Source organism: Alosa pseudoharengus, unplaced genomic scaffold (genome assembly GCF_046254945.1).
Source record: "Alosa pseudoharengus isolate Yale_2024_CS ecotype anadromous, Long Island Sound unplaced genomic scaffold, YU_APseudo_1.1 YU_APseudo_1.1_scf_24, whole genome shotgun sequence".
Taxonomy (NCBI): domain Eukaryota; kingdom Metazoa; phylum Chordata; class Actinopteri; order Clupeiformes; family Clupeidae; genus Alosa; species Alosa pseudoharengus.
In genome coordinates this window covers 28,454,634-28,478,792 of record NW_027468689.1, presented here as the reverse complement: position 1 = coordinate 28,478,792, position 24,159 = coordinate 28,454,634, and the positions used below count along the sequence as shown (strand labels likewise).

General features: G+C 45.4%; 1 protein-coding gene across 1 annotated transcript in view; it reads left to right on the top strand.

The window, feature by feature from the left end:
• cwc27 (CWC27 spliceosome associated cyclophilin) overlaps window positions 1-21,951 on the top strand; it is a 34,362-nt gene extending 12,411 nt beyond the window's left edge. The window contains exons 11-14 of the mRNA XM_076303673.1: window positions 5,747-5,847; window positions 13,485-13,597; window positions 15,943-16,052; window positions 20,993-21,951. Of these exons, the coding sequence (XP_076159788.1) occupies window positions 5,747-5,847; window positions 13,485-13,597; window positions 15,943-16,052; window positions 20,993-21,155 (487 nt within the window). The 3' untranslated portion in view covers window positions 21,156-21,951. The remainder of the gene's footprint in view (window positions 1-5,746; window positions 5,848-13,484; window positions 13,598-15,942; window positions 16,053-20,992) is intronic.
• Window positions 21,952-24,159: the final 2,208 nt, after the last annotated feature.

Below are 24,159 nucleotides of genomic sequence, written 5' to 3'. Positions count from 1 at the left end.
TCGGACTGGGACACGGTGTGTTTTTCAAGAATGCTTTTGTGCAGAGAGCGTTTCTTTTATGTGCATTGCCTAGTTATGCCTGTCAGATACATGAATCAAACTTGACATTGTGTCAGGCGGGATTGCGTGGTTCAATTAGACATGACTACTGGCCATAAACCTGATAGGCCTGTGCGTGCCATCGCCTCGTCTCACGGCAGAGGTGCCCTGCAGGGCTTGGTCAAAGGGTTGAGGGACCTCTCGCAAACCTGCTGGAGAGAGTGGCGAGCCCTTGTTCATTTCCCAGTTCCATTACCATAGGCCATTTCCACAGGTGAACTAGACGCCTCAGGAAATGAGCAAGGATAAAGTTGTTTTTTGGAATGATGTGTTTTCAAAGCGATCAGATAGTGACAGAGGTCAAAGTGGGGTTGCTTAGGAACTAGAGATGACACACTCCACGGGGAGAGGGGTCTTTGAGGGGGCAACGTGTTTGTGATGTTGCCATAGCTACAGCCATTTGCCAGCTGAACTGGGGCTCCCCAGCTGAGACGGACTCTAATGCAGAGGTGTAAAACTCAAGAGTTCAGAAATGAAACATCCCACCATGTATTGGTTCTACCAGTACTCTTCACAGGTGAAATCACTAATAAGCTGATCTCCCTGGATGAAGACAGAGATCATCTGAAAAGGAACATCTCTATCTTTGGGAGAAAAAGCATAACAGCAGTGGGGTTTTGACTTTGCAGGTTTTTTTTTTTTTTTTTTTTTAGTATATTTTTTGGGCTTTTTGCCTTTATTATGATAGGACAGTGAAGACAGACAGGAAGTGAATGGGAGAGAGAGATGGGGTGGGATCGGGACATGACCGCAGGTCGGACTCGAACCTGGGTCCCCGTGGGCACTTGGATCCGTACATGGTATGGGCGCTGTAGCCTGCTGCGCCACAGCGCCCCCCGCAGGTTTTAAAAAAAAAAATGGAATCCTATGTGAGTAGTGGCTAAGTTAGAAGCTAGAATAAAGTCATATTTTGTGAATGCAGTTGGGTCCCTTCCAATTAGACGACCACTGTTAAGATCTTTGACATCTTAATCACAGCCTAGTACATTAGTCTTACACGTGACCCAAGCTAAAGTTAGTCATTGCATTCTTGTCAATGGGAAAACTGATGAAGAGTTTTGTAAATTAGAATGTAGTTTAGTGAATAGTTGGAACAAATATGTGGTCTGACTTTTAGTTTCTGAAGTTCATGACTTGCTCTAACAGAGGTGTCCTCATCATTAGGGAGTTCTCCATTGCCACTCTCCATGAGTTCCAATTTAGTTTCTTTGAGGGTTGTGTGTGTGGGGGGTGGTTAAAGTTTCTGTGGTGTGTGTTTCTACAGATAAAAATTGCAGAGAGTACGGCACATTGCAAAATCGAACTAAATGGAATTCTCTGGCAGCTGGCTTGCTCGGCCCAGTGGTCGTATGGTGAAGCCAGATGAAGATGTGGGTTGAGGCAGCGTACAGTCGCTGGGTTTTTCAGCGAGGCCTCCGGGAGGTCAGAGGGCTTCGTGGGACGCCTCAGTCTCTCACCACACAGGGATGTGGGGCCCAAGCACCAGGCCTCAGCCTGCTAGCACGGAGGGAGGCAGAGAGAGAGACGGAAAGAGAAGGAAGAGGGAGAGAGAAAAGGAAGAGAGAGTGAAGAAAGGAAGAGGGGGAGAGAGAAAAAGAGAGAGGAGGGGGAGAGAAAGAGAGAGAGAGGGGGGGGGAGACAGGGATAGGAAAGGAAGAAAGAGAAAGGAAAGAGAGAGACAGATAGTGAGATGAGTAATAAGTGGGAGTGAGAGACAATGAGTAAAGAGAGATGGGGGGGTTGAATGAGAGAGAGAGAGAGAGAGAGAGACAGAATGATGAGAGAGAAAGCAAGAAAGAAAGGCCTGAATGAAAAAAAGAAGAAATGGAGAGAGAACGAGAGCAAGTGAGTGCGCGCTGGCTCACAGAAGCAGATGTGGCGAACAATAGCAGCCATTGTTGTGGCCAGCGAGTGCCTGAGGATGGTCTGGGCGCAGGGCCCAGTCTCCCGAGCGCTACCTGCGGCCCTGAGCGAGCCAGTGGAGTGGAGTGGAGTGGAGAGGAGTGGAGTGGAGAGGAGCCGGCAGACCCTGTGAAAATATTATGATTTTCCCCCCGACGCGAAGATACCTGCTCCAGGGCTCGTGAGCCAGCTGAGTCCCAGTCATGTTAAAAGGAAGAGGGGTTGAGTTGTGTGTGTGTGTGTGTGTGTGTGTGTGTGTGTGTGTGTGTGTGTGTGTGTGTGTGTGTGGGAGGGGGGGGGGGACACAGAGAGAGGAAGAGGCGGAGGACGAGGCTGATGAGGTCTTGTCTGTCCTCGGGGGTGTAGACTTCCTCCGGTGACTTCTCTCACCCCCTCCCCGGGGGGCAGGAGAGGTGCCAGACAGAGAGGACCTCACTCCCAGCTGGACTAGACTGGCTTGGGCTCGCAGCCCTCCGCTATCGCCCCCTGCAGATGGGTCATGAGTAGGGCTGGGCGATAAAACGATAGCGATATGTATCGCAAGACATGTAACCGATATCAATAAAAAAAATATGTTCGATAGAACATTCGATAATTAAAAGCAACACACACCTCCCGCCTTACGTTGTCTATAAATAAATAGGCTAAATATAGCTTGCATTGTAGTATGTGCAACTCTACCAGAGTAGGCGATAGAAGTAGGCCTACCTCAACACAGACTCTCAGTGAGTCCTTGCCCTGTGCACTCTCTCTCTGTCTCTCCCTCTCAACAGGTGCATCCCTCCTCAGCATGCACATGAAATCCAAACATTCACAATCGTGCAAGACACTGGCTAAATTGCTATTAAATTCGGTTAGCATCATTAGCACGCTGCACAAATTTGTTCAAAACTTTTGCATTCAAATTGACTACTAAATTCTAATAATCCCAACGCGATGCAAATGGAAAAGTATTTTCCAAGACTCAACGGGCCTGTCCCAAGGAGAAAAAGTATTCACGTGGGGAAACTGAACCGTCTAACCAGTAGACTATGATAAACTAGCAAATTAAGCTACTTTGTTTACAATATTTCCAGGCTTCAACCAGTGCTGCTTATCATTCAGACTTAAGTGCACATTTATTTTATGTGAGTTTTTTTTCATGATTATGTTGCTATTTCTTTTCCCTGTTTGCTTTGATTGATAACTGTGGTGATTAAAATTAGAGGAAGGTTAAGTTTAAAATAAAAGTGTTTAAATTGAACTTTTTTTCCCCTTCTGGTCCTTAGGCCTATCTGAAATAGATTTTTTTTATAAATCGATATGAAATATTTATATCGTGATACAGTTTTCAGCCATATCGCCCAGCCCTAGTCATGAGGGTGCAGATGGTCAGCTTGGACTTGAGTTGTCAGTCTACAGTGTCTGAGCAAGCACTAGCTGAAGTGTTTGTCCAGCTGTACTGTAAGATTAGTCAAGTGTCTTGCCAGAAATAAATACCAAGGATAAGCTAAGGTGCATTATACGTTCAGGATTAGAGACAATTCTCACGAAGAAATGTATACCATAACAGCACCTATTGAAATATGTATTTATTTGTTTACAATGTTTAGACTAAATGAGTATAATACTCCTGCAAACATTCAGCACACTATAATGAAGGGGATGTTGCTAAGACAAAAATGGGTTTTTTATGTGGACTCTAAACACTAACAAATGTTTTGTAGGAACTACAAATGATCATGTATCTAATTAACATCTCACATATCCTAATGATTGATCTGTTGGTCAAAAGTATAGTGTATAATTGCTATAACATTATTTCCTGTAGTTCTGGTCTGCTGCTTCTGTTTTTTTTTTTAATCATAACTACCGAATCTGAAGTCCTTTAGACTAAACCCCCCTCTAAAAGTAACCATGGGGTGGGGGGTGTGTGAGGGGGCTGTTTTGAAGATCTCTCCCCAGTGTCTAGACAGGAGGAGCAGACAGGTCCCCACTGGAAAGTGCATCAGCGCTAAGCTGGTAGGGCCGGCCTCATAAATAACACGGCTTTACATTCACCTCCTCTTTCTCCACTTCACACTAGACAGACACAGATGAAGCAGTCCAGAAATGCGTTTTAATCCACGGACAGGGCTAAAAACCCAAACACATGCTCGAGGTGAAGAGGTGCAGATTTTGGGAATATATGTGGAGTCAGCATTTTGTCTCTTGCTCATAGTGATGTGAGTTGGTTTTTCTGCTGTGTCAGTGAGTTCATATAGAAAAGTATGCTTCTATCAGACACATTATAGAACACCGTACATCTGCAATAACAAGATCCATACCATAATATCACAAACACATCTGGGGAGAACACCTTTTGGACAGTAACCATGATGAAGGGAACAGAGATGCTGGAGAATGTTTAATCACATGTTCATATTTTCACTGTATAGCCTACTGGCTGCTAATAATGTAATGTAGCCTCCTCACTGTAGCATAACATTTGAAGTTCCTGCTGGGTAAATGCACATTATGGCCCTCATTTATCAACCAAGTGTAGAAACGTATGCAGGAATCATCTTAAGACAAGGCTCACATGTGTTTGATGAAACCTTTGTATTACGCCATTTCTAGCGTAAGAATGTGGCGGCTGAAAACAAGCGTAATTTAGATATCACACCCTAATACATACTCATTTTAGAGGCCTCGCCGCTAGAATTTACGACATGAAGGTACATAATACGTACAAAAGAGAAACATTTCTGACCTGGAGATAGCCATTAGGGTTGTGCACGGCGTGTCATCAGATCTGGACGTCGCCATATTGGAGATACTCGCCTCATTAGAAAGCATTATGCACTGAAGTAAATCCCTAACATCGTCAAGGAAAATGGTTAATTATTGCCGTGTTTTAGGTTGTACCAATAGGTCAAACTGAGAAAAACATCTGGTGTAGGTATCGACTTCCAAAAGTTACTAAAAAACCAGGGAGAAAGGATAATAATGCCAGAAGTTATCATAGGAAGGGGGGCGCTTGTGGTTGAACTTGGTACTTCGTCTCCCTCACCCAACTCCTATGGATCTGCGATGCCAATAAACCGTAATTTCTCAAAATATCGCACCTTTTCTTGTGGTCCAAGTCCTGCCCTATGCCATGAGCTTTCCTGTTACATAGCTACAATCACGTAAGATATCCAAAGTGCATAATACTCCATTGTACTTCATTCACTGAGTATCGCCAATATGGCCGCGCGTGCTGGGTTACCATGGTTACCAGCCAGAACGTGACGTCCCTGCAAACCCTTATAGATATTAGAAAGCTAGATAGGGCTACCACATTGTCCGTCGAGTTCAAATACAAATATGCAGGATATTCCATGAATTCAACTCTTCAACTTTCCAATCCTCTGCCGATTTGCTGCAGCACTGTGCTATGCCGCCTAAAAAACTTGCGTACACGAGTTGAGACTTGATGTAAGATTCAAGCGTATCCACCGATCACGTTCAAATTCATAAATGCCACATGCTTTGCGTGGAAATGAGCGTACGCCAGTTTTAGGTTTTACGTTCGTTTCATAAATGAGGGCCAATAAGAATACAGAAATAAGATGCTATTACTCAGGCACATGCAAAAACTAAAACATTTTCTGCATGTGTTGTTGGACACATTTGGACAAAGACCACATGAACTAAAAGAACTTAAACATGCTCACTAAGAAGGCCTCCCTACTGTATACTCTGACTTCTGTTTTCTCCAGTCTTAGTTGTGCTTCTCCCACAGCGATGAGCTACGGAAGGAATCACGGCAGCTGAAGAAAGAACTTCAGGCCATCAAACAACGAAAAGAGGAGCGTGCCCAACCAAAGGAAGAGGAAGAACAAAGTAAGCACCTCCATTCATACATAAAGCCCCTCTCATCTCTATGGGTAGTGTATATGCATTGGGGTGTAGTAGCTGGTCAGATGTGCATTTCCCAAAAGCGCTTTTATCAAATGATAGAGAGCATATCATTTTGAGCACTCTCTTTTGGTTACCATGGAGGTTGCTGAATGACACTTTAAGGAAGTGTATTCCAAGTTATTATTTCCAAGTTATGGAAGTGATTCATTATTGTAACCGCTGTCTAAGAGAATGAAGAATGAGAAGCAGAATACATGTAAACAACTCTCCACTCAACACAACACTCCAGGGGAGAAGCCTTTACTCTGTTCACTGAGAGGATTCGGCTGAGAAATGATCGTGACCTTAGAGTTCAGTGTGCAGGAGACCTTAAAGTCACCCCGGTCTGGCCTCCCACTCCCGCATGTCTGCAGCCGTCTGAACAGCGTCGCCCCTGGTCCTCTCCCTCCAACCCCCCTCCCCCCTCCAGCCTCCTCCAGCCCCTTGCTTCAGGGGTCTTTGGGGGATATGATTTCCAGAGGATTTCCACACCAAAGCCCCGCGCCGCCTGACAGACACAGTCTCCTCTCTGTCTGTCGGGGGGTTGCGTGGGGCGGCAGCAGCAGCAGCAGTGGCAGTGCAGGCTGACTCCCCACCACGGAGGTGCTGCTCACTCGACCTCAATGTGTGTCCTGCCCGGGTCGGTTCAGCTGAGGGCAGCAGGCCCTTTGAAGCCTGCTCTCATTACCCAGTGGCAACCTGTGGGATGGGAGGTGGGGGGGGAGCCCCCGCCTGCCGTGCTGAGCCGAGGTGTTCAGGGGGAAGAGGAACAGTTCGGGGGTGGGGTGGGGGTCCAGCCTAGAGGAGAGCAGAGCACTGAGAGCAGGGAAGGGGCGAGGAGGGGGGGCAGTTCTTATTTCAGGTCCTGTAATGTCATGAGTGGTTGTATGTGTGAAGTACTAATGCCACCATCACCTCCTGCATGCCATTTGGATAAGGGGAGGTGGGGACGGAAGGGTGGTGGGAATGTTTGATCTGGCAAGTAAGTGGACTCCGAGGAAGAACTTCAGAATAGTATAGTATATATAGATACTTCATTATATAAGCAATGATATACACATTTGGTGCATGCCTCTGCTCAAAGATTCAAAGTCTCAAAGGATTCTGTGAAAATGGATCTTTCCAGGTTTTTACCCTACTTTCCTCCCAGCAGGGCCGACCCCTGCACACAGTGGCTGACCTTTGCCCCCGCTACGCCGAGAAGCTGCTGTACATCACTGCTGTCATGTTCAGGGTCCATGGAAGGTCCATGAGGGGTCAAGTCCTTCGCCCTTAGCACAAGCAGAGCATGGAATTCATTATTTTGTTGACGCAGTGGCCCTGCTCTTTAAGACCGGGAAGGATTGCGAGGACGCGCTCAGACGCTGTTATTTGCCTATATATCAGCGAGGGCCTTGGTGGCGGATGGGGGATGTCATTTAAGATGGAATATGGTCAGCTGATCATTCCGCTCATTCTTAGCTGACATAGAAATGAGTCTGGTGATGTGTTTTCTTTATGGCGTGCGGTCGGAGCCACACACCACTTTTTAATATCCTCATCATGCTTTCTCTTTATTAGGATCAATCAGGGTTAAGACTGGAGAGCTGAGGAGAGTATCTTCTTCCTCCTCAACCCTGATTTTGATGAGAATTAATAAACACTTAGGTTCTGTGGGAAATTAATAGTATACAAATTTTATAATCTGGAGGACGTTTTTATTAGGCTAATAGTCCCATATTTTACTCGTTTTTGTGCATTTTTTGGCTTTAGAGCTATTTCTGAAAAGAGTTCTCTCGTGGATTGCGCACCAAAATACACAGTCAACATTCTTTGCATTCTTGTGGAGAGAATGGCCGGTTACTTTTTTTATCTTCCAGAAATTCTGCCAAAGTAGAATTGAGGAGGTTTTTTAAACTGGCTAGTATGTTTACAAAGCTCAATGTTTTGGAAAGTCTTTTGGTGGACGAGTGAGAGAAAAAATGCTGGTTTATAACAAAAAGAGAGAGAAGACACATCAAGCTTTTCCAAGAATACTATTGATATACACACACACAGTGTTCTTTACTTCTATGAATCAGAATAAAAAAGACATTTAAAAATATGTGAGAATTCGAATTCAGGTCAGCAAGGCAAAGAGCCGCTGCCATTCTAATCAGTGGTGTCTTGTTTAGATGTAGTCCTGGTTTTAGAGCACAACTTTAAAGCATTCTGCACCATTTCTAACCCCTTAATTACTGCTCTTCTTAAAGTCATTTCCAAGTACTGTATATACGTACTTAGTGAGTACAAAGGTCTGTATAAGAGATGTACTGACAGACTTTCATTGTACTCTGTGTTAACATTGTGTTAAGTACACAGTTTAGTCTCGAACACTCACTGAGATGGACAGTTAAGATACTCTGCTAATGTACAGAGGTGGGTAGTTTAGTCTGTAGTTTATGCATATAGCTCTCTCCTGCAGTGTCACTACCTCTCTTTATCCTACATGTAGAACAAACACACACTGCATGAGGGAGCTCATTTGAAGGCACTGTCAAGCATCCGCTCTGACTTCAGGCCTTCAGCGAGCTAAAAGAGACATTTGTACCTTTTTTTCGGAGTAATGCCCTTCGACAGACATCTCTTCAGCTTTTCAAGACATAAATTATAGCATGTTCGTCTCGTCTGGTTTTCTCTTTCTTGGCATGGGCCTGCCCAGCCGGAGCCAAAAATAAGAGAGACATGCTAAAAACATGGTCCGACTGGGCTGCCCACCCCGAATGAGGTGGCAGCTTTCCTCCTCACCAGGCCAGAGTTATTTATACAGGTTTGCGCTCGAGTGCTCGCGGTGTTTTATTTCAATGGCGCCTTGTCAGTCAGGCGATGGGAGTCGATGGAGGTGGGGGGGGGGGGGGGGGTGCGGATGGTCTGAAGTTATATTTGAAAAGTTCATTGACTTGTGATTGAATGTTTTTGTAGATGAAGGGTTTGACTTTTTTTTGTAATAGTCATCCGCTAAGGATCTGCTTTTTGCCTCAGGGGGAGAAAAGAAAATCACAATGCTGGATGGTACTAGACAAAGAGCCCTTTAGAAAGGATGCTCTCTACTTTTAAGATCATTGTGTTAGTCATTTTTAGGATGAACTTCCTCATCCTAAATGAGTGTTCTATCAACAGACTACTGTGTTCAACCAATAAATTAACCCTAATGGTATGTCCACCTGGTAAATCAACTTTGAATGGCCTTCCAAATTGGGGTATTCTTTGCATGTAGTTTTGAAATAATCAGTTTCAATTAAATGATGTGCAGGTTTAAATCACTCAGAGGTCTTTCTGAGTTTTTTCCTCAAGCCAGCTGATTTGGAGTGAAGATCCTAGCATGAAGAGATTGAATAGAAATAAGGGAAATGTTCTTGTGCGTGGATGGGTTCAGTGGACCTTTTGTTTTTTTGGACACATTTTTCGCTTCCTTGGGTCTTGTAAGCACACGTTGGGGTTTGCTTTGGCTCGTTTGCCGCCGAGTCCACAGAGCCCTTCCCGTGTGTCCCACATTCTCCTGCAGGGGAAGGGGAAGGTGCTCTGCTCCGAGGCTGATTTACCACTCCTGGATCCCAGCAGGCATTTCACCCTCGTTCATTCACTCTCTCCTTTCTTTCTTTCTTTCGTTCACTCGTTCACTCGTTTGCCTGGCCACTCTCAGGCGCATCGTGATGGATCGAGTCAGCAGCGTGTCAGTAGGGCAGCACATCTGACGCCTGTGTTGATCGATGGGGAACAGCTCCTTGGCTTTGATGCCTCTCACCCTTTGCTCAGGCACTCCCCACTCCTCTCCCACACTTGATGAGAGAGAGAGAAAGAGAGAGAGAGAGAGAGAGAGAAGGAAGAGATAAGGGAGAGGGAAAAAAGGTGAGGTGATTAAGAGGGAAGATGCAGTGATGGTGTGCGTGTGTCTGTGCTGTAGTCGCTCACAACCCGTGTTGCCACAACACGGTGCGTGTGATTTGTTGCCTTCATTCAGCCTCCCCACCTTCAGCACCTCCTCCCCTGCAGGGGGACAGGCCAGAACGGGGAGAAGTGCATCTCCAGTCCCCCCCGCTAACTAGCTCGCTCGCTCGCTACCATCGCTCAGCACTGGACGGCGACAACAGCTGGAGAAGGCTGGCCTCCTCGCCCAGCGCTGGGGTCACCCCCTCAGGACAGCGTCCCTCAACAGCCTGCCAGTCTGGCCTCCCAGCCAGAAGTGGAGCGAAGAGGAGTGAGGAGAGGAGAGGAGGTGAAGAAAGGAGTGGAAAGGAGGTGAATAGAGGAAGGAATAGGTGAAGAGAGGAGAGGAGAGGTGAAGAGAGGAGGGGAGAAGAGAGGTGAAGAGAAGTGGAGAGAGTTGAAGAGGAGTGAAAGGGAGGTGAAGAGAGGAGGGAAGAGGTGAAGAGAAGAGAGGAGAGGAGGGAAGAAGTGAAGAGAGGAGAAGAGGTGAAGGGAAGAGAGGAGGGAAGAGGTGAAGAGAGGTGAGGAGAGGAGAGTGGGCCCTGCTGAAGGAGGAAACCTGCTGCTGCCTCCTCTCCACTCATAAATCACGGTGCGGGGCATTGCTAGGCACCCCAGAGCTGCAGACTTCCTGTTTGGAAGTGGTGGTGAAAGCCCCGGGGTCTGCCCCCACCCCCGGGCTCAGAGGGCTGAGCTATCTGCACAATGACTAATTACAACCCCACACGGCCACCCCCCACTCCCCACACCTGGGGGCATAGTAGAGGTGTGTGTGTGTGTGTATGTGTGAGTGTTTTGGGAGGGGTATTTTCATAATCAGTCATGTCCTACTTTGACCGCACTCAAAACAGGCGTTTGTTTTCATCGGACTGCCATCCTGCATGACTGTGAAAAGTCTTATTGTGTCACTCACATGTCTTTTTATACTGATGCCTTCCTAGCTGCTGTTATGCCAGCGTAGTGTGAGTGCTGTCTCTCTACCCAGACTCATTCACTCTGGTTCACATGCCTCAAAGTGATACTCGATAATCACTTCGTCCATACAGTTGAACTAGCAGGGTATGACTGGCCTGCAGTGCTGGCTTGGGTAAGCCACACTCTGCCTATGTCAGTGCTTGTGCTCCCGGATTGACTCACACAAGACGTTTTGATGGAAAGCTATTGGTCTGCAAGACATAAGTAACAAGGTGAAGCTGGGGGGAAATGATCAATCTCAGTTAGTTGACTGTAAGGTCAGCATATTAGCATTCCAACTAATTCCAACTCACCCCTAACTGTCTTTTCTGTATGATTGATAAAATAATGTGTGACTAAGGCTTGTTTTTGAAAGTGTGCCATGGTGGTGTTTGAATGGATCCTGCAGCGGTTGCATTTTTCATGAGCTGACAGCATCCATCAAGCCATGTCATCAGTGATGTCATGTTTGTGGCACAAGTGCAGCCTTGTTATGCTCAGGGGCATAGTAGGTGTAATGATGTCACAAGGCTTGTTTTCACTCGATGAGCAGGTGCCTTACATGCAAACTAAGCTTTTTAAAAAAGCTTAACCCAAACAACAACCCCCCCCCCCCCCAAAAAAAAAAGTTGATATTTGCTGTCAAAAAATGAAAATGTCTGTGGCCTTACAATGATAAACTCTAAATGCTTGTTAAACAAACAGTGTTCCTGATGTTATTGTGCACGTTACACAGGTTCCTCTGTCTCAGCCCATTTGTTTTGTATTTGTTTACTTCTCTCCATCATCTTCATCGTGAACAACAGGGGAGCTATTGTCAACCTGTTCTCAGGTGTATGTCATTTTGAAGAAGTGTGTCTTCCAAAACCAAAAACCCACTGACCTCAACATTTTAAGCTCATAACAAACATAGCTTATGGCCTTTGAGAAGGACTACTTATGGTATATCGAGAAGGGTTCTTGTAGTATTTACAAACAATGAATGAGAATGCATTTGGAGAAGACTTGTTATAGTATTTACATGTGTTGGCCAAGTAGGAGAAGAGAAGATAAAGCCCCATTGAAAAGAGTGTTGAATGAGGCAGAGGGGGGAGAGTGCAGGAGAGAGGCTCTTAGAGTCCTGTAAACAGCCGCTAAATAAAGGGCTCTGTGGGAGTGTTTGTTTTAGTGCTTCAGCTTCTGTTGGCCCTGAGTGGGTTTGTCTGGTCGTGTCACCAGGACAGGGGTGTGGGAATCACACAGTCCGTGCCAGCCAGCCAGCTTACTCTGCTGCTCACCGCTCGTCAGTCAGGGGTATTTACATCCACCAGAAGACAAACACACACACACACACACACACACTGAAACGCACACCCATAGACACAGACACACAAACATGCTTATTATAGTGAAAAGCAGTCATTCAGAAAGACACTTACACACACACTGTCAGGATGTCTCTCTTTCTCTCTCTCATTCTCTCTCTTTCTCTCTCTGCCTGTGTCTCTCAGCTCCAAATCCCTTTACAAACAAGCCACATACTGTATAAAAGTGTACAGAAGTGACACCTCAACAGAATCTTACTGCATTTTGTTTTTAGAAAGCAACAGTAGCCGGTTCAGAAGCTCTTCAGAAACACATGTAGCACCACACCCACCGCTCAGATATGGTGAACTCATACAATCACAGGAAATGTGGCCATGTTAGCATTTTCTAACCTCATGAGCACACCTCCAATTAGCAACCATTTCAATGTCTGATTTGAACTCTCAGCAGTGGTTTACATAGACACTTTTATTAAAAGTTGTGCAGCGTCTCCATATATCACGATTGATAATGAGAGGGGTACCATAGCATGGGAAGGCTGGTCCTCCTGGACCTTGTAATTGCAGTCTGTAGCTAGTGTATATTTAAAATCCCGCCAGCATTATGCATAGGTTCCTGATCTCTCCTCAGGCGCACGTGCACCTTTGCCAGTGTGTGCTGCTGCTCTGAAACTGCTCCTGTATGACAGCAAAAGGGATTATGCTGAGCTTTCTGGTCTCTCCCACTAAAGGATTTGGTTTTCCCATTTAAAACCTGATGCCCTGAGGTTTTATGTCCCAAAAAAGGTATTCCCTTTCAAGGTTTAGCCACAGGCCTCAGACGTCCCTCCATTTCTAAATAAAGGCCATGTAAAACTCTTGAGATGGGTCCGAGGAGTTGGATGACACTCTGGCATTCCTCTTCTCTCCACTCCTCTCCCCTCCACTCCTCTCCACTCCACTCCTCTCCCCTCCACTCCTCCCCACCTTGCCCTTGGAGGCCTAATGGTTGGGACTCCATTGAGCTTGTCCAGTGAGGGTGAATTCTTGTATGTTTCTTTTGGGTGGACTTGTTCTTGTTCACTCATAGTGATATTCACTATATGATCTGTGTCCAGTTTGTTTTCAAATTCAGTGAATTCAGTTTAGCTGGCACATGTTGTAAATAGCTGTGCACTATAATGACAGTTATTAAGCTTCTCATGAATTAGCAGTATGCCATCTTGAGCATCTGTTACTCAGGTTAAATCCCTTTGTCTGCTCACATGGCCATACACCATCAAAATGAAATTGAAGATGATGCCAAAACTAGGTGCCTGATAAAAGCATCCCTCAAAAAGGTGGACAAACGGTTGCATAGTGTTGCTTTAACTTCATTTATTCCCTTTTTATCTTTAGTTGAGGAGGAAAAGCCCAGCAGTGGTGCCGTGGCTGAATACCTGGAGAGCAAGAAGAAGTACGAAGACCAGCGCAAACAGAAACTGAAGAAAGGCTCCACCAGAGAGGCACAGGTATGGCCCTGGAGGACAGGGGACGGGAAACATGTCCTACTCATGCCAAAAGGTTGCATGACAATGTGGTAAACACATGGAATCAAAAACAAGAAGTGTTTTCATCTTTTTAACATTTTTATGAAAAATGGCGTGTCCAAAATTATTCATACCCTTTTTAAATAATCAATGGAAACATGTTTATTTGCCATTACAGCACTCAAAATGGTTCTTATAATAGCTACCAAGCCTCTCCATGTCTCCACAATCATTCTGGACTGCACGTTTTTAGCAGCAATCCAGGTTTTGAGGCTGGATCGGTTATTTGAAAAGTAGTTTGTTGGTGCGCACATCCAAGGCAGGTGCTGGACAAAAAGTGCTAGGCTATCAAAAGGAAAAAAGGTAGATTGTCCGCACACTTGCTCCCATCAGGAATTTTTATTGACTTTACACACGGGTGAATAAGTCAATAAAAATTCCTGATTGGAGCAAGTGTGCGGACAATCTACCTTTTTTCCTTTTGGATCAGTTATTTGCCATCACTCTGGCCTTATGCTCCTTTTTTGATGGATTGAGGTCTGGACTCAGGCTGGGCCACTTTAAAATGGTGATATTGTTCTCTGTTAACCATTTCTTGCCTTGTTTGGCTGTCTGTTGGGGATCATTGTGTGGTTTAATGGTCCAATGCCACCTAATGGGGCAGTTCTCTTGGCAGACTGCTTGATCTTTTCCTCCAAAATCTTAATGTAGCCCCTTATTTTAGTACCATTTACTTTGAGGAGGTCACCAGGCCCCACTGGTTGAAAAACATCCCAAAAGAATAATTTTCTCATCCCCACACTTGACATGGACATGGCATTGTTGGGAATTAATGCTTCTTTTTTTAATGCCAATCTCAGGCCATGAAAAAATCCAGCAAAACCTGAGCTGTGCATGTTTGGAAAAGAGTGATCCATGATCAGCATCCATGATTACCAAGTGGTCCATTTTGGGATGGGATGAAAATATGAACCACCAAACCGCCATACCCACAGTGAAGAATAGCTGTAGAAATGTATTAGTGTTGGGTGCTTTTCAGACATGGGGCCTGGCAACATTCTTAAACTAAATGAGAAAAAAGAATTACAAGATTCTGAAGGAACACCTCTGAGTAGGGAACACTGGCCTCATAGGCAGCATCAGTCCTTTAAACAAGACAATGATATGTGATGAAACATCCAGCCAAAGTGGGAAATAAATGGTGAAAAAGAAACAATATCAACATGTTAGAGTGATCCAGGCAAAGACCCAGAGTCCAGACCTCAATCCATTAAAAAAGGGCGCACAAGGCCAGAGTGATGGCAAAGAACCGATCCAGTCTCAAAACCTGGATTGCTCCTAAAAAGGTGCAGTCCAGAATCATTCTGTAGACATGGAGAGGTTCTGTAGCTATTATAAGGACCATTTTGAGTGCCGTGATGGCAAATAAAGATGTTTGATTATTTTAAAAGGGTATGAATTATTTTGGACATTTTTCATAAAGATTAAAAAATAGATGAAAATACTTCTTGTTTTTGATTCCATGTTTCTACTAGATTTAGGGCAGTCGTGGCCTACTGGTTAGCGCACGTCTGAAGTGCCCTTGAGCAAGGCACCTAACCCCTCACTGCTCCCCGATCGCCGCTGTTGTAGCAGGCAGCTCACTGCGCCGGGATTAGTGTGTGTGCTTCACCTCACTGTGTGTTCACTGTGTGCTGAGTGTGTTTCACTAATTCACGGATTGGGATAAATGCAGAGACCAAATTTCCCTCACAGGATCAAAAGAGTATATACTTACTTATACTTAACCTTTTGGCATGTGGCAGTGTCATTTTCAGTCAAAATAAACATATTGGTCAAGACAAAACTCAACATTAAATCGATATTTGCCAGGGGTATGAACAATTTTGGGTTTAACTGTATTTTTAAAAAAAATCTAAAACATGTCTGGAATATTAGGCAAAAGTCATCTCTATGTGTGTATACATATTCTGATATGTTCTTTGTGACAGCCTCAGCTGTAATGGCAAAAGGTTAAAACATAACCAATGGGAACTAATGATATTCCTGTCAGTCAGTCATCATTTTTTTTATCTTTTTATCAAGTTGTTGTTTCAGAGTTTAACAAGGAGAGGGGTGGGTGGGTGGGTGTGTGCGCAAAACATTGATACATTTCATCAAGAAGTATGTACCTGGACGTTTATGTGCCTGGAATTTTGTACACTTACCGGTACTCTAGTCTCACCCGTTCATTTCATATGACCAGTCATTTTTGTACAGAAGTCAAATAAAAAGTCTGAACACAACAGAAGAGATATGTAAAGAATATCCTCTTTCCTCATGCGCAGACTTTGGCTCTCCTGGACCGCTTCAAGTCCAAGCTGTCGAGTGCCATAACTGACACGCCCGAGGAGGAGGCTCCGGTGGAGCAGCTCGGAGAGGAGGAGGACAAGGGCTGGTGAGTGACTCCCTCAGGCTCTCACGATCACGCAAACAAGCCCTGATGGACAGATGCATGAGACAAGACCAGAGCAATGCGAACACACAGCACAAGACTGGGGAATTGATTGTGAGATTGTGTTTGTGTGAGTGAGTGTGTGTGGGGTAGCGAGTGTTTGTGTATGTATGATCATGGTATGATTATAATGTAATCAGGAACTGGGGGCTGTAAATCACATACATCCCAGAAGTAGTGTGTCTTAGCCTATAGTCCAAACACTCATGTTTGTGTGTGTGTGTGTGTGTGTGTGTGTGTGTGTGCGTGTGTTTGTGTTTGTGTGTGTGTGCGTGTGTGCGTGTGTGTGCGCATGTGTGTGTATCAGAGAGTGTATGTAGTGTACAGTATGTAGCTCCTGTCCATTGTACACATCTCGCACTGTGTAAAGTCTGCACCCCAGAGCCCGTAATCTCTCCGCGGCTCAGTGCTGATCTGCGTCTGGTTAACATCCTCCTGCCATTTCATCTTTCTGGATTTTAACCTCATTTGCTTTCTTTGTTTTTGTCCTTTCTTTTCTTCATGCATGAAACGTGTTGAAACCGGGCTCACTATGAAGGAACAGCCACACTGTTTCTCTGGAAGGACTGTAATTTCAGGGTTCCATCCACAATGAGAATCCAGGCTGGTGTTGTGGATGGTTTTGTTTTCTGTAGTCTACTTTAGTCATACCCAAACACGTATTACTAGAGAGCGCAGCACGCCATTGTATTGTGTGAGTGTGAAAATGTATTCCAAAGCAAGCCTTTGACATTTGGACGTTGCATTGTTTTGTTTGGGGTTTCTTGCTTTTGGTAGCTGAAGCGGTATTGCTTATGGATAGGTGCTTGGAGAAGTTTGAGACCATTGTATTATTTTTCCAAAACTATTATCAAGTGTAATCCTCTTCACTTTTTGTTTGTTATTGCGGGCATCTCCTGATTTGCAGAAATGCCATAAAAATGTAAACATTCAAATCCATTTCCACTCTACTGAGAAGAAAATGACCACAGTTCAGTCAACTTTGGCAGAGCTGGCTGAAGAGAAGCTCCACTGTACCCAAACAAAAGCACACGCACACTTCCAAATTAAAACCAGGTATGGGGAACAGTGGAAAAACAGGCAGTTTGGTGCTTCATATGAGGTTTAATGACAAAACTTTTCATCTTTGATGTGCCCTCGACATTAGACAGGATTCTTATTGGGGAAGAGGGAGGGGGCTAGAGAGGAGAGGAGGAAGAGGAGAGAGAGAGAGAGAGAGAGAGAGAGAGAGTATCCCAGGAGCAATCGGGCAGCAGGGTGCTCTTGCCACTCCAGCTGAACCAGCGCTGCAGCGGGCCTCAGCGGAACAGAACAGAACAGGGGTTACAACAGGGCAGACGCTGCGAGTCAAGTCTGGGCCAGAAGCGGAACGCATTCCATCTGTGTCTGTGTCTACAAACCCCCCCAACACACACACACACTACCCACACACAAACACACACACTCACACACACATGCTACCTCCCTCCACACACACACACACACACACACACTACCAACCCCCCCTCCCCTCCTCACACACACATACACACACACACATTAACCCCCCTCCACACACACACACACACACACACACAATGCCCCGCCACCCTTCCTCTGGCTCTCTCACCAACCCCCCCCCATCCCCACCTCCTCTTCCTCGCCCGCTGACTTCCCTCTTCAGAAGAAAAATAAATCCAGGAAAGTCTCCTTAGGCCTTCATCGCGGGGACCGAGCTGGCGGAGGAAAAACCCATTTTGATAAGGGCTCGTCCAGCGCTGGGCTTCTAGCACGGGTGGAGGGGGACCAGGGTGGACGGGGGCAGTTCTTGGATGGGAGGGGGGCAGTTGGGCCGGTGGGCTGTCATCACCGCGATGGAGGGAGATCGGCGAGATCGCTCGCACGGAACGGCTGCCCACCGGTTTGCCACAGCATAGCCACTGCATTCTGAATGGCCTGCAGCCAGGCCCACTGAGCTTTGCACACACTCATAGATATCCCTACACACGGACACACACACACACACACACACACACACACACACACACACACACACACACACACACACACACACATAAACTTATCCACACAGAGAGAGACATGCACTTTCTCACATTCATTCACAGACACACACACACACATATCCACAAACACTCTCAGAGAGACACACAGATACACACACACACACATACAGATACACACACACATATCCACATGCACACTGACTCACTCACTCTACAGACATACACAAAAACAAATATACTTACATTCTCTCACACTCTCAAATACACACAGGCACACACACTTATCAACACACACTCCTCAACACACATTTTTACATAAATACAAACACACATTGAGACATACTCACAATTGCAGTCATACAGACTTGCACACCCGCTAGACATAAACATGCACTCACTCTCCTTCCTAGACACACACCCTTATAACAAAAGCATTCCCAACCAAACATTAGGCATTCATGAGCTTAATGGCAGATCAGTGCAAAGATAATGGGGCACAAAATGGATATTTTATCATCTACCAACTTCATACACTGGGCATGCAGAGCAGAAATAGTCCAGATCTGGTGTTTAGATCTGTTAAGATATGCTGAACAAACAGTAAAAAGCAGAAAGCCCCTGGCCTATTGTTATTGGACTCTAAATCTTGGTGCGGTTTTGCCATTGAAATGGTACTCTAAACCACGGAACTGATGGTTATGCAGTTAAATAAAACAACCCATGCACTGTACCTGCCTCTGAAAGCCATGAGGAGCAATATACTGTTGGCACAATGTAGACAAAGCAATGGACAAAACATGCCTGTAAACCAGACAAAACAAAGTTTGGGGAAAGGGAGCAGCACTATGCCACAGAGTTCACTCGGCTGGTGCAGAGCCCTGCGTGCTCTCCAGGATTTCAGAGATTTGCCCACCGCTTGTCACATTACTGTGTATTTTAGCCCGCTGCAGACCAGGGTAGAATTTCCATTTGAGATGCCAGCTGACAGTACAGCTTTGAGGTAAACGGCTTTCAAGTAGACAGAATTGATTATACTAAAAATAAATGAGCGCATGTCATCTGGAGAGTTTTGTCTGAAGATAAGAGGCCAGTGACTGTTATGAGGTAGATGTTTTGAGGTAGTGTTATGAATAAGACATTTTAATTGATATATCTAACAGCCTGTAAGTATAAATGTCTGAGAGGCTGAACTTGGTCATTTGTCGAGTGGGTCTCGCGGGAGTCCATGGCCACTTGATTTATAAATGATGTGTTTACAGCTGTGGAGCTCTGTCGGTGGAGCGGGTGTGCATGTAAATGTAGTTCCCCCCCCTCCCTCCCGGTCTTATTTTTATCACCACGGTCTCACTTCAGGCGTGCTTCCCTCTCGGCCCCCTCCTGCCCTGTTTGAGCAGGACCTGGCCACCCGACGGGGGCCTATCAGATTATTTATTTTCCCCGGCTCTGTTTTTCCCCCCACCATTTCTGGTCAGTTACAAGAGTTTGGTGGGAGCGCAAGGAGGGATGGGTGGGGGCTGAAGGGGGAAATGTAGGTCAAGAGTGTGGGAGAGGAAGGTGAGGGCTTCTTCCGAGACGCACTTTTCATGCTTTCATCATCGCAGGTCCCTTTCAACCATCACTGTTCTAACAGTGACATTCTTCTGCCAGCAACCCTCCCCGTCATGTTACTGTTGGCTAATTTTCCCCACCCTCAACCCCGAATTCCAAAGCCTTCCAAAAAGACTGGGTTAATATTAGTTTGTAGTCGTATTTTTAGTTGCTTTGGAAGGCGTTGATGAAGGTCTCTCTCTGGAGTGTGCCTCCTCATTCGCGTTGAACGTGGCCAGAGGTCCCCCAGGGGAACCCTTAGCTCTGCCCCAAGCTCCATAAATCCCTTTGTGTAAAATGTTTGCTGAATTGTTTCAATTATCAATCATTTCAGGGCTGTACGTGTGACAGTGCATGAAACTCTTTACAGACTTTGAAAACTTTTAAAATTTGCAAAATATTTAGTTTCAATACCCCAAGCACCTCGTCTGTTTTTATTTTGCCCAGGCCCGGGTTCAGCTGTAAACTGTTCCGCCGCCAGTTACGAAATGAAAACATGAATCTGAAATAAATTTTCCATCACTGGAATGTCCCCCTGGCCCACTGTGCTGGGGCGTGAGCCGTGAGGCGGAGAGGCATGTGTTTGGTGCTCACAGCAGAAGAAGGAGCAGACGCTGCGATTTTGACCAGATTTTTCGCCCCAAATCAATCGGATCCAACAAACCTTTGACTTACAATTTGTCACATAGTTTAATTAGACTCACAACGCGCTCTCTTCCACCCAGCCCCAGTTATCAAGTATCGGGATGTTTTATGTCCTTGAATGTATGCCCACATACGTCCTAATGGTCTTGCTTGACATCATGCTTGAGAGTCATGATGTCCTACTAATGGTGTGTGATTAAGCACATCTAGCTGTTTGTGTACCTATTTACTGTCACATACACATACAGGTACTAGGGTTGGGTACCATTCACATTCAGACCGATATCGGCACTGGTATCGGAACCTGGTGTTCGGTACCGTTACCCAATGGGTCTTTTTTTTCGGTACTTTACTGTGTCTGCATATGTAATTGTAACGTGTGTATCCTCTTGTCAAACTGCACGGGAGTACTGTCTATGAATGTGAGAGTTTGAGACTGTTTTGGGGGCCGTTGGCCCTAGTGATGGAGTGATGGAGATGGGGAGCAATGGGAGTGTATAAGTTCTACCAAAGGTAGAATAGTCATGGTCTTATAGTTATGTATTGTAAATATCCAACTTTCTTAGTCAGTGATCAATGTATGCTATCTGCTGAGCTGTCACTCTTTCTCTCTCTCTTTCTGTGTGTGTGTGTGTGCGCATGTTGCAGGCTGTCTCACGTGCTCCAGTTTGACGAGCAGAGCAGGAAGGTAAAGGACGCCAACATGCAGGACGAGGACACCTTCGAGATCTACGACCCGCGCAACCCGGTCAACAAGCGGCGGAGGGAGGAGAGCAAGAAGTTGCTGAAGGAGAAGAAAGCAAAGATATGAGTGCAGGGATCATCTGATCAGGAGCGCTCTCAAGGAGGGGTCAAACATGGCCATCACTCATTCTCATAAGAACTGCTCAGTCATTGCTCCTCTCTCATATCTCACCCCTCCTCTTGCTCCTCTCTCACTCTCTCATATCTCACCCCTCCTCTTGCTCCTCTCTCATATCTCTCCCTCCTCTTGCTCCTCTCTCATATCTCACCCTCCTCTTGTCTCTTCTATCCTCTATTCCAGTGTTCCTGCTGCTGACATCCTCTCCTCCCTCCCTTTTCTTCTGCTTCTCTTCATTCTGTCTTTTCTTGTCTGTCTATCTCTTCTGCTTTCTCTTTTCTTTTCCATTTTTCTTTCCTCTTGCCACTCTTGTTTTTCTCTCTCATTATACTCCTCTCTCCTTTCCCCTCTTCTCTTATCCTGACTGTGTTTTCTATCTCTCTCTTCTTCTTGCCGTCACTTGACTTTTCTGAAGATGATTTGGTCAGCGTGTCTCAGAGCCAAGTCTTTCCTTCCACATCGGATAGTATCCAAGACATTTACTTTAACCTGGGACACGTGGCCTCTTGAAACAGCCTTTTATGACTAGCTGTACACAAATGACTTGGAGATATTAAAGTAGATGTTCTACACAAATAAAAGTAAGCAAATGTGTGTAAGGAAGGATGGGGGGAAAAAGAAAAGTACCCACCTCCTTTGGAGTCTGAAGTACAGTTCATCTCCAAGTTTGAGGGCTTCATGTTTTGTGGGTGTTGCGTCAACTGTATTTACAGCTGCAATGAAATAAAGAGCTGACTCATCTCTCTGGATTTGTGTGTGTGTGTGTGTGTCGGGGAGTGCATGTGCATCATGGAACTGGAGCTTCTATAAATTCTGCTCTTATCTGCCCGACCTCCCAGAGTCACAGTTATTAAATTCTTCAATTGAATTATACTTGCCAGGAAGGGGAATAGTGCTGTTAAAATGAGTTGGAGGAGACTTGTTCTTGAACATGACTAAAGCCCAGTGTTGATATGCCTTTTTATAGAAGTAAAACTCCTTTTGAATGAGTAAGGCCTTGAGGAAATTGAATTGATCCTTTCATTCTTTGGGACTTATACTCCTATTTGAAGGCACTGAATCAGTGTCTTACATTCACGTGAGGTTGAACCAGGTCAGCCGCAGCGTAAGAAAAACTTGTTCACAATAATGAGATGCCCAGAGTGACAATGAAATGCTTTCATGTAGAAACATCAGCAGCCGTCCATGTTGAATTGGTTCGATTTGTTTCACATGGCCAGACTTGGCCGGCAATAACACCTTGAGCTGATACACCCCTGTAGGAGCAGTGAATCAAATAAACCCTTAGCACATGGACCAGAGAAAGGGGAGCGAGGCCCCTATCATCCTGTTTTCCAGTTGGCACAAATGAAAGCAACATGCCTGCATTGAAGACCCTGAAGCAAATAAGCCATATAATAGAGCAGTGTAGCAACACAATAACAGCCCACGAGTGTAGTGGTGCCAGGCAGATGGCATCTGTTGCCCATACGCAGAGGTAGGGCTTGGAAGTGGCACCACACGGTAGTGACGTAGTGCCTCCCTTTTCAAAGCAAACAAGAGATATGCACCATTGCACTTTATGCCTACCGTGTTTGAGGACAGAAGGACTATAACGTACCATAAGCCACATGCACTTCTGAAGTTGCTCAGGTATGATTGCCATATTTGTTTGTGTTCACCCTAGCCTACCCAGAGCTGTTGAAGAGTGAAACCCACTAAAAACACAGTAGTTTATATCAATAAATGAACCTTTTTCATATGGACACATACTCACTTCAACCCCTCTTCAAACATCACCTCTTCTCAGAGTGTCCTCTTCCTTTAGTGCAATTGAAGTTCTCCCTTCAGGTCTGAGACTGCTCCCTACACCGTCTCCCTGGCCGTCTCAACATGTGAACCCATCCGTTTCATTTTAAATTCATGGTAATTTTGGAGTCTGTTGTGTTGTGTTTGGCTGTATAGACCTAACCAACTTTTTTAGTCTGGTTATTCAATTACTTTTTCATTAAGGAGTAAAGAACCACCGCTGCTGAACCTCAGCATCACATAGTCCTTCAGCTTTCGTCTGTGCTCCAGACTCAGACTCTGAGGCATTCTCATGGAGGCTCAGTAGCCTACTCTCAGCATGGATGATGCTGAGTGCTTCATGTCTGCAAGTTTCAATTCTGTTTCTGTTTTATTTGAAACAGGGTTGTTATCAGCTGATCTAATCACACAGAGACTATGGATAAGCTGTTATGGAGAGATCATCAGGGGACATCTTTCCGAGGCTCACCTTGAAAGCTAATGTAAATTCCATATAGCCTAGTCAGAGGTTCAGTTATGGGGAGCCAGGGAGAAAATGACAGGAGTGAAAACAGTAAACATAAGTGTTAATAATTTGTCAATGATTCCTTTGGATCTATGGAAAAGCATCTATTGGTCAAATAAAAAAGACACCCATTAGTTTTCTCCAGTGAGATTAAGCAACCATTTACTCTCAATGATCTTTTTCCTAGTAGCTAAGAAAACAGGCTAATGCTGTTGGCGGCGATGCCCTGGGAGGGCTGCGGTTAGCGCAGGCGCGACGGCGAGGAGGGCTAGCATATGTGACCAGAAGCTCCGTTCGGATTTTACAGCTCTTCTGGGATGGCGCTTAAATTTTCATATGGAACAGGAAGGAGAGTTAATGTTACACTTAGCAGCCGGCCTAGCCAGTGCTGCCGCAAATGCGAAGCAGGTGGGACACATGGCTAAACACACACACACACACACACACCGAGAGAGACGCGTCTGCCTTCCTTCAGCTGCTGAATGGCCACTGCCAATGTGCTGAGCCATTACTGAGAGGTGTTGGTTATGTGGTTTAATATGCATAGGCTATCAAGTAGGGGTTGACAAAAAAAATGTTCATCATGGTCAGATGAAAGATTTATACAAGTGAAGCAAACACGTAGTCAAGAGAGATGGATTGATTTGTTTTTCGTGCTAA